Genomic DNA, 13,568 nt, shown 5'->3' with positions numbered 1-13,568 from the left:
TGCACCATGTTCCCCATCCCAGGTCGAGCTTCGATCTACATCATAAATGTACCCAAGCTAGACCAGAATGCACCATGTTCCCCATCCCAGGTCGAGCTTCGATCTACATCATAAATGTACCCAAGCTAGACCAGAATGCACCTTGTTACCTATCCCATGTCTAGCTTTGATCAACATGATATAAGGCATAATGAACAAAAGAAGTTTGTACCCAAGCTAGACCAGAATGCACCTTGTTCCCTATCCCAGGTCTAGCTTTGACCAACACCATATAAGGCATAATAAACAAATGTTTGTATCCAAGCTATGGCATATTATCCAAACTAGACCAGCATGCACCTTATTCTTATCAAGGAATTATGATTCTGTCATCCCTAAAAGCTTATTTATATTTTGATTCTGAGGGATGAGTAAACTTGAGTAAAAAAATTAGTAAAAAAACTGTCGTAGCCCTTTCACAAGGTAAAAAAGTCATGAGCCTTCTAAAAATTGTACAATATGCCCATGGAACGTACTCTTGATTTAATCAAAAGCGGACCTTGACCATTTATGGGGGGGGGGGGGGATGCACGTCCACCCTGTGCTCCCCCCTGGTTACGGCCCTGGATACCCCCAAAATAAAACGTTTCACGTTAGATCAACAAGGCAGGGGTACCCAGGTGCAAACGAGGGAAAGGCGGGAGCAGCTAAAGAAAAATGCAACAGCAGTGAAGGAAACAGCTTTTAATTTTGTCAAAATATAAAGGTTTCCGCACTTCAAAAAGTTCAAATTATTACTATCCTCCCCTTTGAAGCCCCAGCACTCCCCCAATAAAAAACGCCTTTCCTTGTCATAAATACATTATTTCTAAGCCTTTATACTTTCTCGGAATGTTGTTGAATATTTTCCCGCCTTTTATAAAGGAAGTATCCCATAATATACTGCGCTCCTGGTATTCTATATTTAACTTTCTGTAATAATTCACGTGATCGTGTACGATTCCCAGGACGACTGAAACTTACCAAAAGCTGATTCGAAAACACCGCTCATTAACCCAAAAAGTAAGTGTTTTAAAAACTCAAACAGCGCTAATAACTAGAGAAATAGATAATACATTGAGGTATAAAGGTAATTGAAGGAAATTCATAGCGATCGGATAAAAAATTACGTATTTTTTAGACAGCTTATTTTTATATTTGTTCAGTCGATGCGTTGACTAAACTTCTTCCTGTACATATATCTTATTAAATTTCAATGCTGGAATATTTAAAAGAAATATTTCGCTTCTGTTTGATAGATCTGTGAATAATATACTGAGATTGGGTTAAAACTATTCGTATAAAGAATGTTTGCAATTGCTTTCTTGATCTTTACTTCGAAGAGTCACGGTTTTTATTGCGAAATGTGTGTGATGTAAATATATTTTATATTGCTTAAAATTGATCTCATAAAAAATAAGTTTTCTACAACAACTGTATCAGACGTTAGTATTATCTTAATTGATTTGTAGGCACAGTTTATCGAAGATTAACAAACGGTTTTAAGCTATTTTCATTTCCACCTAAACTGTACCTGCAAATTCTGTTACAAACAGCTGCTTCTAGTCTGATCTTTCCTCTACTAGTTAGAACAATTTTTGTATGATTTTAATATTTGTTTTAATTTTGTATCATTCTATTCTATCTTTCCTCTAGTATTAGAACAATTTTTGTAAATTTTTTATCTCTTTACGCTAAAAAATAACCCTCTGATATATTATGAGTACTTTCTAAGCTCTGTAGTAGTGTTTTAAGTGATAAATAAGACTTTTGCACACTAAGAAACCTTATGTATCCTATATGTGTTTAATAAGCTTATTATAGCTTATTGCTTGAAAATCTTTTTTTATTTTTGGTTTAGATACTGTATCTTTCAACTGAATGAGTTTGTCCCACAGGAACCATGTAAAAAAACTGTGGATAAGGGGAAAGTAACCTATGTGAAAATTAATATCTTTGCAAAAATAAAATAGTGTACGATTTATATATACAACTCTCATAGGATACATTAGTTTTTACAAATGGAGGAAAACCAGAGAACCTCAGAGAAAAACCCTCGTGGCAAGGGAGAGAACATTAACACATCAAACAAACTCAACTCACATGTTGATTTTTATGGAGGGAGGAAAACCAGAGAACCTCAGAGAAAAACCCTCGTGGCAAGAGAGAGAACATTAACACATCAAACAAACTCTATTCAAATATGTATGGGGTCCACAGGTATCAAAACTACAACCCTACTTGTAGGACTCACAGACATAGAAAATATCCAATTATCTAATAGTAGTAACTACTAAAATGTGCCTTCCTTGCATTGTCAGAAATACAAAATACATTTTCTTCTTGTCTTGTACTTGGACTAGTGTCATGCATTTTCATGTTTAGCACCAACAGCAAAATACATCTCAGTTCCCGGCCTGCCAGTTGATTTCTCATCTCCCAGCCCAATATTGATTGAAGAAGCCACTCAGCAAACACTTCCTCTGATCCATAGCTCAATATTTTATAGTTCCAGGCTTTTGGCTCAAATAAAACAGCTTTTATTCAAAAAAATGAAAATGAACCTAATGAAGGATATATAATTACATAAATAAATTAAATAATAATTAAATTAATTAATTAATTAAATAAATCTCTTTAAAATAGCATATTTTATCTTTGTTTTTGTAAAATATTTTTCGATAACAGAAAATGCTTGGAAATTTTCACTGCATTGTGTGCCTAGATTCAGGGAAGCACCGGTGGCGTGCACTGCTAATGCACTGCCTCTCACCAATGTGGCCCGAGTTCGAGTCCTGCTGATCTCAATGTCGTATGTGAGTAGAATAATTATTTGTTGGTTCTCGCCTGTGCTTCGAGGTTTTTTCTCCGGGTTCTCCGGTTTTCCTCCCTCCTCAAAAATCAACTCCTAAATTCTAATTCGATCTTTGGGTTTTCACCTAGTTTGGAGCCTAGCTCTGTTGTGATTGTCCCACGCTGTGATATAACAGCTAAAGCTAGTAGAATCATGTGACCTGCATGTGTCACAAACCGGTTATACTCTTTGTTAGTTTATTTGTTCTATTGTAAAACGTGCAGTATTTTGTGTTTGATATTGAATTATATAAACTTTGTTTGGTATCCAAAAAAAAAGCAGAAATCTCCCATCTGATTGTTTATAGATTTGAATAAATTTTATGTGAAATCTCTGAAAAAGATTAATCTACAATTACAAATTTTTTATTTAATCTTCTGGATTAAAATCGATGACAATATTTTTTAGCATCAACCACTCAAAATTTGTCATTTATATTTTCAAAAAGACAAATAAAATTGTCATTAATCAATATATCACTTTTACAAGGACCTCTTAAAACTTGCATAAGAACTTATAAGTGTCAATTTATTTAATTCATATGATCTACTGCTGCATAGATGAGCTACTTTTGATGATAATGACATAAATAACAATAAAAAATCATCAAATTGAGCTGATCCTTGCAGTATATGAAGCAACTTATGCAGCTGCAGATTAAAAGACTCAGAAAAAATTGAAATTTGAGTCTTGAACAGGCAAGAATCCCTGCCCTGGAGATTCTGGTGACATGCTACCGAGTCTCATATGACTTCAAGGACACATTTAATAGGTGGGTTTATCGGCCTGATAGGAAAGATATATATGTGTATGACAATATATGAGAATATGTGGACCGCGTAGCACTTATGAAATACATGAAGATATAGAAATATAGATAAGTTATAGTGTTAGGGAACGAGGTTATTCTGGGCGAAAGACCCTTGGAATTAAATTCGGAAAAATGTAATGTGTATGACAATATATGTGAACTATATATTTGTACTGTGGTTGTAATGTATCAAATTGAGCTGATCCTCGCATTGCAAAATCAACTAAGTGATTGAGCCATTTTCATTTTAAACATTGTTGATATGACCATGAGCGCTCAATCACATCACCCAGAAGATAGCAAGGATTTTTGACCACTTATTTCTTGACTGTTTTAGGACTTCCTACATTTCTGAATCAAATATAATTTATGTTCTGGGATTTTAGAATCACAATTTTAGTTTTCTGAGATCGATAGTATTAATTTTATTGAAATGAACACAGTTAGTCCTTATTTGTTGACTGTTTTAGAACTTCATATAATGTTTCAAATAATTGTTCTGGGATTTTGGAATCAAAATTGGTAATTTCTGATTTAAAATTTATTTAATTTATATCATCTACTGCCTTCACAGATGAGTTACTTTAGGACATGTAAATGATAAACTGGTCTGAAAAATATTGCCGAATGTTTAGTACATTTATATGTGAGGTTTATTAGCCCGAATCTAGCTAGGGGCTGATAGTATCATCCTTTCTAGTGCAAAACCACCTTTCTGACAATATTCACAGTATTGATTCTACATGGGGTAAAATCTTGAATAACCCGAAAACAATTACACTGTATAGTTTGAGTGTGGCTTCTTGAAGTTATAAAGGTTTTTCTATGCCATATGATAATGCTGTGCATATGAGGAGTAATCATTTAATATACAAAACATTACTGGTACACATAAATAAAATTTGAAATACATCATCGTTTTCCCCATTGATATTATAGAAATTATGGCAAGCTAGTTTTCACATAGAAGCCAGTGTTTCAATTTACAAGGAACAACAAATAACCATTAATGCCTCATACGTCACAGAATTAGCATATGACATGGAAAAACCCTTATAACTTCAAGAAGCCACACTTAAACTATGAAACTTTTTCGGGTTATTCAACATCTTACCCCAGGCATGTAGAATCAATACTGTGAATATTGTCAGAAGGGTGATAGGCACTCTAAGAGTTGTATTACCAAAAGTGTGTCAAAGGTTTCCGAACACACAAGTGGTTCTCCTTCATTCAAACCCAGCAACCTTGGCACCAAATGATTATCTCATTCTTTACCTCAAACCTTAAACCACTCAGCCACAAAATGAATTTTCCTGGATATAGTCTCGTCTTTTGTCATATTTAAAACAATGTTTCAAAAAATGTCATTGTTTATAATATAGCTTAGATAGTAAGCGCGCTCTGATTGGCTGAAAACCAGATGCTATATCTGGCCGGTAAAGACATGGTTTTTGATTGACACCTTTTTCATAAAAAAGTTTTCATACTTTTCCACTATATCCTTACTTCAAGCTTTGAGAAAAAATGGAAAAGACTTTCCACTCTTTGATGTGTCTCTAATTAACTTAGAAGCTGAATCTTCAGGTTTTGCAACGATAAGTATATGTAATAGGACTCCTTGCTGCCCAATTAAGAAATAATTGGACGAGGAAAATTCCGAGGACTGACAAAATTGGATGAGGCCATAGGAATCAGTCAGAGGAATTTTTCAAGTCTAATTATTTCTTGATTGGGAACTATGAAATCCCATTACCTATTAATTACATAGCTGCCTAATTAATCCCATATCAACAAGACCTGTCCAATTAAGAAAATAATTGGACAGTTACCTATATGGAATTAATGAGAAGCTGTTTAATTACAAGCCTAACAAGCCAAGACGGCGAAAATCTAACCAAAAAGCCCCATTTTGTCAACATCAATGATGATAACTTAAACTCACTATAGGTAACAAAGCGAAGGCGGAAAAAACTGCTGCTTAAGTGAATGCTATTGTATGACTACTACCCAGGTGAATTTGCATATCGAAATTTAAATTTGATTAGATTTTACCTGAAAATGCCCATACACAACAATTAATTACCTAAATAGGTTGTTTGATACACTGGATTGCAGAAACATTGTAGTATACATAATTTTTTACAAATATCTAATGAGATGCATAATACAAAATAACCATTTCCAACGCTTAAAACCAACTGATTTATAATCTGTACAATCTAATAGACAAGAAAAAAGTATTTTGACAGTCATTGAATGAAACAAAGAATAAATAAAGCGATTTTTCTGTTTTGCATCTCATGGTTTTGGTGCAGGATCTTTCTTAGTTACCCCCTTTTGTGTTGTTCCTCCTGCACCTTTCCACTTCTTTCTTAAGTTCTATTTGTAATTCTTTGCTTTTTCGTGTGTGGAAAAATAAAAAACTTTGAAACCTTTGAAACCTTTAAATATACTGAATAAATTAGATATATGTATAAATGTTTACTACAACATTTCTGCAATCGAGTGTATATCAACTAGATCATAATATAACTACATATAACTAAAAAATTTTCCTTCTTAAGGTTTACAAACATGGCGATAACTTATCTACAATACTTACCCATTCTACTGGGAGGATTAGCTGTAATTTCCTTCTTCACATCGTAAGTACTGCAACAAATAAAACATTTTGATGGGCTTCCTGTGGAGAGAGAATGGGACTGAGGAAATTGTTTTTCTAGTTCTTAGTCTTCCTCTTCTCAACTACAAAGGAAACCCATCCGTAATATATATTATAAGAAATGGAAAGAATATATAGACCTCTTTACCTGGAAATGACACGTGGACTGGTGAATTAAGATTCTTTGTTTGAGTTGTATCCATATTCACGTTCATTCTCATGTGCAACCGTTAAACAAAGAAATGATACTCTAGAGAATGACACGTGGTCTTGAGGATAAGATTCTTTGTTTGAGTTGTATCCTTATTCATGTGTCTTCTTATGTACAACCGTTAAACAAAGAAATGATACTCTAGGGAATGACACGTGGACTGGTGAATTAAGATTCTTTGTTTGAGTTGTATCCATATTCATGTGTCTTCTCATGTGCAACCGTTATTCTCATGTGCAACCATTAAACAAAGAAATGATACTCTAGGGAATGACACGTGGTCTTGAGAATAAGATTCTTTGTTTGAGTTGTATCCATATTCATGTGTCTTCTCATGTGCAACTGTTAAGCAAAGAAATGATACTCTAGGGAATGGCACATGGTTTTAAATGGAAAAAACATTATTCCACCATGACATACTACAATGGGAAAAGTAAAAAAGTGTAAAAAATGGATGAAATAAATGGGCAAATAAATGAGGGGGTTGTTATGAGGGTGGATGGTCGGCTTGGTCGAACAAGTCTATTTTTTATGAAATAGAGGTTTTACACCATCACGTGCCAACCCCTTTAATACAGTTTGTGCTGCCTGTGATTAGATGGCAGAACAATAAAATCCCAATGCTATATATCCCTCACAAGACTTATCCAAGTGTCGCGTTACCCTATAGAGGTTTGGCACCATCACAGGCCCATCCCATAATACTGCTTGGGCTTCCTGTGGTTAGATGACAGAACAATAAATTCCCAATGCTATATATCCCTCACAAGACTTATCCAAGTGTCGCGTTACCCTATAGAGGTTTGGCACCATCACAGGCCCATCCCATAATACTGCTTGGGCTGCCTGTGGTTAGATGACAGAACAATAAATTCCCAATGCTATATATCCCTCACAAGACTTATCCAAGTGTCGCGTTACCCTATAGAGGTTTGGCACCATCACAGGCCCATCCCATAATACTGCTTGGGCTGCCTGTGGTTAGATGACAGAACAATAAAATCCCAATGCTATATATCCCCCACAAGACTTATCCAAGTATCGCGTTACCCTATAGAGGTTTTGCACCATTACTTGCCCTTCCCATAATACTGCTTGGGCTTCCTGTGGTTCGATGGCAGAACAATAAAATCCCAATGCTATATATCCCTCACAAGACTTATCCAAGTGTCGGGTTACCCCATAGAGGTTTTACACCATCACGGGACCATCCCATAATACTGCTTGGGCTTCCTGTGGTTAGATGGGAGAACAATAAAATCCCAATGCTATATATCCCTCACAAGACTTATCCAAGTGTCGCGTTACCCTATAGAGGTTTTATCCCATAATACTGCTTGGGCTTCCTGTGGTTAGATGGCAGAACAATAAAATTCCTTTGCTCTTGTGAATTGAATCCTTTCTAATGTGTAAAACAATTGATTGTTCTTGCCATTTAATATGGCTACCGTCACGTGATGATGCAAAACCTCTATAGTAAATCATGTTCTTTTCAGTTATGGTATGGCTGTCCATGAGAAACATGTCGATGCTTTATTTCCCTATATAAGGTATGTAGAAGCTGACGTCATTGTTTATACATTGCATCATTGTCATAAATCAAACGACAAACAGACAAACTGCATAAATTGGAAGAGAATATCGGGTTTTATAATACACTAAATAAAATTTACTTGATTCTGATTGGACAATAGGAGTACAATTAAATCCCAAATTACACAGCTTCTCATTAATCCCATATAGGTAGCTGTCCAATTATTTTCTTAATTGGACAGGTCTTGTTGATATGAGATTAATTAGGCAGCTATATAATTAATATGTAATGGGATTTCATGCTCCTCAATCAAGAAATAATTAGACTCGAAAAATTCCTCTGACAACAAATTGGACTCAGCCTATGGCTTCGTCCAATTTTGGAAGTCCTCAGAATTTTCCTCGTCCAATTATTCCTTAATTGGACAGCATGGAGTCCTATTACATATACAAATTGCAACACCAAATAAGAGCCAAATTTAGTTATGATTTCATGATGTTATTTCAACATATTTTATCAAGGTTTTTCTGCGATTTTCATCCAGAATATTTTTTATAGCAAAGATTTGAATGTTTCAAAAAATCCTAAGTACACTCAGTGAATCATTTCATTTTTCGGTCCGTACTGTAAGTTATGGACCGCAAATTAACCAATCATAGTGCGTGAATTACCTTGCCACATAATAATTTATATTATTTCAACATATTTGTATTATATTAGCGATGCTGGTGCAAGGCCACCCGAAAGTTGTATATTTGGACAGTTTCTAAACATGGCAGCAGTTATTGGTAAGTCTGTTTCTTTTGTAAAATAATATTTCTTAGCTTAAACACCTAATAGATTTAACTTACTATACATTCTAGACTGACGTGTTCACATGGAAACATAAAAAACTTTCCATATGTATCAAAGGCTGGTTAGTCCAGAACGATATAGTTATTCAAATTGGTTGCCATTTTTCAATTTGGTGTATGGTGCTGCTCTTGCGCAGCCTCTTGCCTCCATGGACATAGGTTCAATCCTTTGACCGAACGTCTTATGTGAGTGAAGTATTGCTTGTCCTTTCCATCCTTTACTTCAAGGGATTTTCTCTTGGTTCTCCAATTCTCCTCCTTTGCCAAAATCAACTCTACAGGCCAGGAGAGAACCAACAAACAACAGTTGCTTTACTTATATACACCTATTTCGAAAATCGTTGCTGCACCAAGAGCCTCAAGTAACAAGCCAAGGCTCCAGAGAACGTCGGTACTTTTGATTATAATTGATTTATTCATGGTTCATGCAAGTGGCTATAGCTCTCCACTAATTATCATCTCAAGCAGCCTTGCTTGGAGCAATTTGTGAAGTCAAAAGAAAATGCACCATGAATAAACTAATTACAGCTAAAAGTACCGGCTTTCTCTGCGGTCTTGGCTTGTTGCTTGAGGCTTTGGGTGCGACAACGGTTTCTGAAATAGGTGTGTATATATGTGACACCAAGTCCAGAGAACCACAACTGATAGAAAAACTCTTGAAGTGCAGGAGAGAACCAAATAGTCAGGGATTTGGAACCTGGGTTGCAATGGTGAGAGGCGAATGTTGTCACTGCTCTGCCACCGTTTTATATAAATAGACTTGATGATGCACCAACGTAATAAAACACTTACCTTGATTTGTTTTTTCTTGTCTGTTACTAGCTTTCGTTGCCATGTATTTACATTACAAACACATTAAGGAATTCAACATCACCCAGACGCCGATTATACAGAAACTGAATATGTTTTCATTATGGCTGTCTGCCTTTGCTTGTCTTGGTATGTCGATGGTAGCTAATTTCCAGGTAAATATAGTCATGCATCCATCCATCCGTCCATCCGCCTATCCATCCATCCATCCATCCATGCATCCATCCATGCATCCATCCATCCATCAATCCACCCACCCACCCACCCATCCATCCATCCATTCATCCGCCCACCCATCAACCCATTCTTCCTCCTACCTACCCCCTCTTATACCCATTCATTTGATTCAGTTTTTCATTTTCCCACTTTTCTCATTTTAGTACATCAACAGTGAAGCTCCTCATTTCGTTGGGGCATTCATGGTGTTCTGTCTTGGTATAGCGTATTGTTGGATCCAAAGTTACATAACATACAAAATGAGAGCACAAGGAATGAGCTCAACGTTAGCTTTAGTAACACGGTTCTTCTTGTCCTTTGCTGCCACAGTCTTCTTCTTAATAAGTATCCTTTGCACTAAATAGGGCCAAGCTCAATGGCCCAATATAGTAGCTAAATTTTGATGATTTAGGTAATGGGTTTGGTAAATACTCCCTTGCCGTCAGAGATCTGTTCAAAATGCTTGATACTGGCTGTCTGTAACAGTCATTCTTAGTGTGTGACTCAAAATTTCTCGAAATATAGATAACAATAAAACAGCCGCCATGTTGGTTGATCTAACAAGAGAAGCTAATAAGGAATTCTTTATTGTCGTCAACCAACATGGCAGCTATGAAGTAACATGCACCCCAAGAATAGGGGAATAACAATGAAACAGCCGCCATGATGGATGACCTAACAAAGGGAAGCTATCGAGGAGTACTTTGTTATTATCAACCAACATGGTGGCTATGATGTAACATGCACCCCAAAAATAGATGCTTTGCACCATCACGTGATGACAGCCATGACAGGAGGCAAAACAATAGAATCTTTCCCTGGGGGGGGGGGGGGGGGTGTACTCCCTATATTAGGGTATGGTTTTCAGTGATTCTACTCTGGAATAGGGTAAATGAAATTGCTCTCGCTCTGGGACAGGGTATATGAAATCACGCTCTCTCCTCTCTGGAACAGGGTATCTATTTTTGCAATACCGGAACAGGGTATGGTCTTCAGCGATTTTAGTTTGGATCAGGGTACGAATTTCAGCGATTTTACTCTGGAACAGGGTCAGGGTTCAGAGGGCTCAGCAGCACATCCCTACCCTAAACGGACAAGAGTACCCCCCCTCCCCCCCTCTCCCCCACCTGGAGTCTTTCTCCCCTGGAAAACTGAATTCTTTCTCATGTAAACCAGAGTCAATAGATTCTGCCTCCTGTCATGAATGCCATCTCGTGAAGGGGCAAAGCCTTTATTTTTATGCACAAATACACACGTGCAAACAGACATTAGACACATTTATGTGATTTGATTTTTAAACTCAGGATAAAACTTCCAAAGGTGTTGTGTATGGGGTATTCCTACACATCTCTTTCCTCTGAATTGATGACAAAAGACACGGCGGCCATGTTGGAGGATAGAACAAAAGAGACTAATGAAGAATCTTTTGTTAAATTCCTCCAACATGGCGGCCGTGAAAACCATCAATTGGGTTCTGTCAGTTACTCGTGGCAGGTTTGCGAACAGTGAATACTTAGTCATCCTTGACAATCATCAGCTATCATTGCAGCGGCAGTAGCAAGCTCTGAGTACAAGAAAAGAAAAGTTCCCACTCCAACACCTGTTGTTAGTACTACACCACACATGAAATGGAATAAATCTGATCCGGTAAGTATCCTAAAATGAACGGCTTGCACTCATAGGTCACGTGCGCCGACCCCTTGTTAAAACGAGCAGTTTTGTCAAAATGAACAACCGAAGCACCTCGACATTATCAAGAAGGCAATTTTTCAGCGACTAACATTATTTCGTAGTAAGTTGTAAATTGTATACATGAGAAAGTTGACTGACAAAATTGTACAAATTTATGCAAGTTTTGTAGGTCTACGGTCTACTGAGGTCTACTGAACTTACTAATTTGTGCAAATTTGTGCACATGATCTTGAGAATAAGATTCTCTGTTTGAGTTACCATATTTACCATGTGTCTTCTCAAGTGCAACCGTTAAACAAAGAAATGATACTCTAGGGAATGACACATGGTCTTGAGAATAAGATTCTCTGTTTGAGTTACCATATTTACCATGTGTCTTCTCAAGTGCAACCGTTAAACAAAGAAATGATACTCTAGGGAATGACACGTGGTCTTGAGAATAAGATTCTCTGTTTGAGTTACCATATTTACCATGTGTCTTCTCATGTACAACCGCTAAACAAAGAAATGATTCTCTAGGGAATGACACGTGGTCTTGAGAATAAGATTCTTTGTTTGAGTTGTATCCACATTCATGTGTCTTGTCATGTGCAACCGTTAAACAAAGAAATGATACTCTAGGGAATGACACGTGGTCTTGAGAATAAGATTCTTTGTTTGAGTTGTATCCACATTCATGTGTCTTGTCATGTTCAACCGTTAAACAAAGAAATGATACTCTAGGGAAATTACATGGTAAATAGATTTATTTTGACCATTATTTCTGTGTCTTTAGGGATATAAAAATCATCTGGCCAGCACGTTTGGCGAGTGGCTTATGGCAATTTCTTTCTTGCTCTTTTTCCTCACTTACTATCGAGAGTTCAAGAAGATCGTTATCACAATCAAAGTTGCTCCGAAGGACTCGGAAATCTTTTTTCCGACTGAAGACAATTCTGGAGCAGTTGTTGCTTAACTTAAATTAATAATTAAGGAATGTAGTATTGTAAGCAAAGCTCATGGACAGTCCCTCCACGACAAGGTTTTTCCTTTCCTTCTCATTACTTTCTTTCCCTTTCTTTCTTTTCTCCTTCTATTCTTTTTTCTTTTCTTTCCTCTTTTCACCTCTCCTTTCCTCTCCTCTCCTCTCCTCTCCCTCTCCTCTCCTCTCCTCTCCTCTCCTCTCCTCTCCTCTCCTCTCCTCTCCCTCTCCTCTCCTCTCCTCTCCTCTCCTCTCCTCTCCTCTCCTCCCCTCCCCTCCCTCCCCTCCCCTCCCCTCCCTCCCCTCTTCTCTCCTCTCCTCCTCTCTCCTCCCCTCGTTCTTCTCTCCCCTCCCCTCTCCTCTCCCCTTCCCTTCCCTCTTCCCTTCTCAGAATTAACGCCAACAACTTTAAGGAAAACTGTGTGGAAAGATTCATTGGCGACGAAGCCAATGTCATAAGTTTTATGAATTTTTTTTTGGCGGGAAATAATCACATGACGTCATGACGAAGGGGCATGCGCACTTGAGTTGTGTAAAAAAATTTTTGGTCAAAATGTCACGACATGCTTAAAAAATCCTTAAAGCCACTAAATATATCTTTTAACCATTAAGTGATAAAAGTGTAACTCAGGTTTCATTATAATTTTTATTGTAAGCACTTAATATCTGATTATGAATCAAAATAAAATCCGACACTGATCAGGTTGTTAGGCAATCTTTTTGTACCTCTCGCTCACCTATACAACTGTCTACACCCAACCTCGTTTCCGGGGTTCCTCGGCCGACTCCAATTCAATATGGCGGTCGACTCGGCCAAGCGACTCTTTACAGACCATGATAGAACAAGAAGGTCAATGAGATATTATTACGTATTTGTAAATTTGCAACCTCTTGTGTTCAGTCTTCGTCATAATGTATACGTTCCCTCCACCCACCCCCCTCCCG

The 13,568-nt window shown here is 37.0% G+C and overlaps 1 protein-coding gene across 2 annotated transcripts; it reads left to right on the top strand.

The window, feature by feature from the left end:
- Positions 1 to 959: 959 nt before the first annotated feature.
- LOC116306384 (DNA damage-regulated autophagy modulator protein 2) lies at positions 960 to 12,828 on the top strand. 2 transcript variants are annotated; one of them, XM_031716431.2, is made up of 9 exons: positions 978 to 1,041; positions 2,707 to 2,834; positions 6,248 to 6,328; positions 8,053 to 8,106; positions 8,811 to 8,878; positions 9,767 to 9,909; positions 10,135 to 10,315; positions 11,508 to 11,617; positions 12,438 to 12,828. In XM_031716431.2, coding segments are annotated over exons 2-9 (819 nt in total). In that variant the 5' UTR covers positions 978 to 1,041; positions 2,707 to 2,832; the 3' UTR covers positions 12,618 to 12,828. The 2 variants fall into 2 exon arrangements, with proteins under 2 accessions (XP_031572292.1, XP_031572291.1); XM_031716432.2 differs by lacking the exon at positions 2,707 to 2,834 and having other exon boundaries at positions 960 to 1,041.
- Positions 12,829 to 13,568: the final 740 nt, after the last annotated feature.

The sequence above is a fragment of the Actinia tenebrosa genome, unplaced genomic scaffold (assembly GCF_029948245.1).
Source record: "Actinia tenebrosa isolate PJP-AT-01 unplaced genomic scaffold, QUT_ActTen_1.0 PGA_scaffold10__47_contigs__length_13832649, whole genome shotgun sequence".
Lineage (NCBI taxonomy): Eukaryota > Metazoa > Cnidaria > Anthozoa > Actiniaria > Actiniidae > Actinia > Actinia tenebrosa.
The sequence above is the reverse complement of the archived record's forward strand: the minus strand, read 5'-3'. Positions and strand labels throughout refer to the sequence as shown.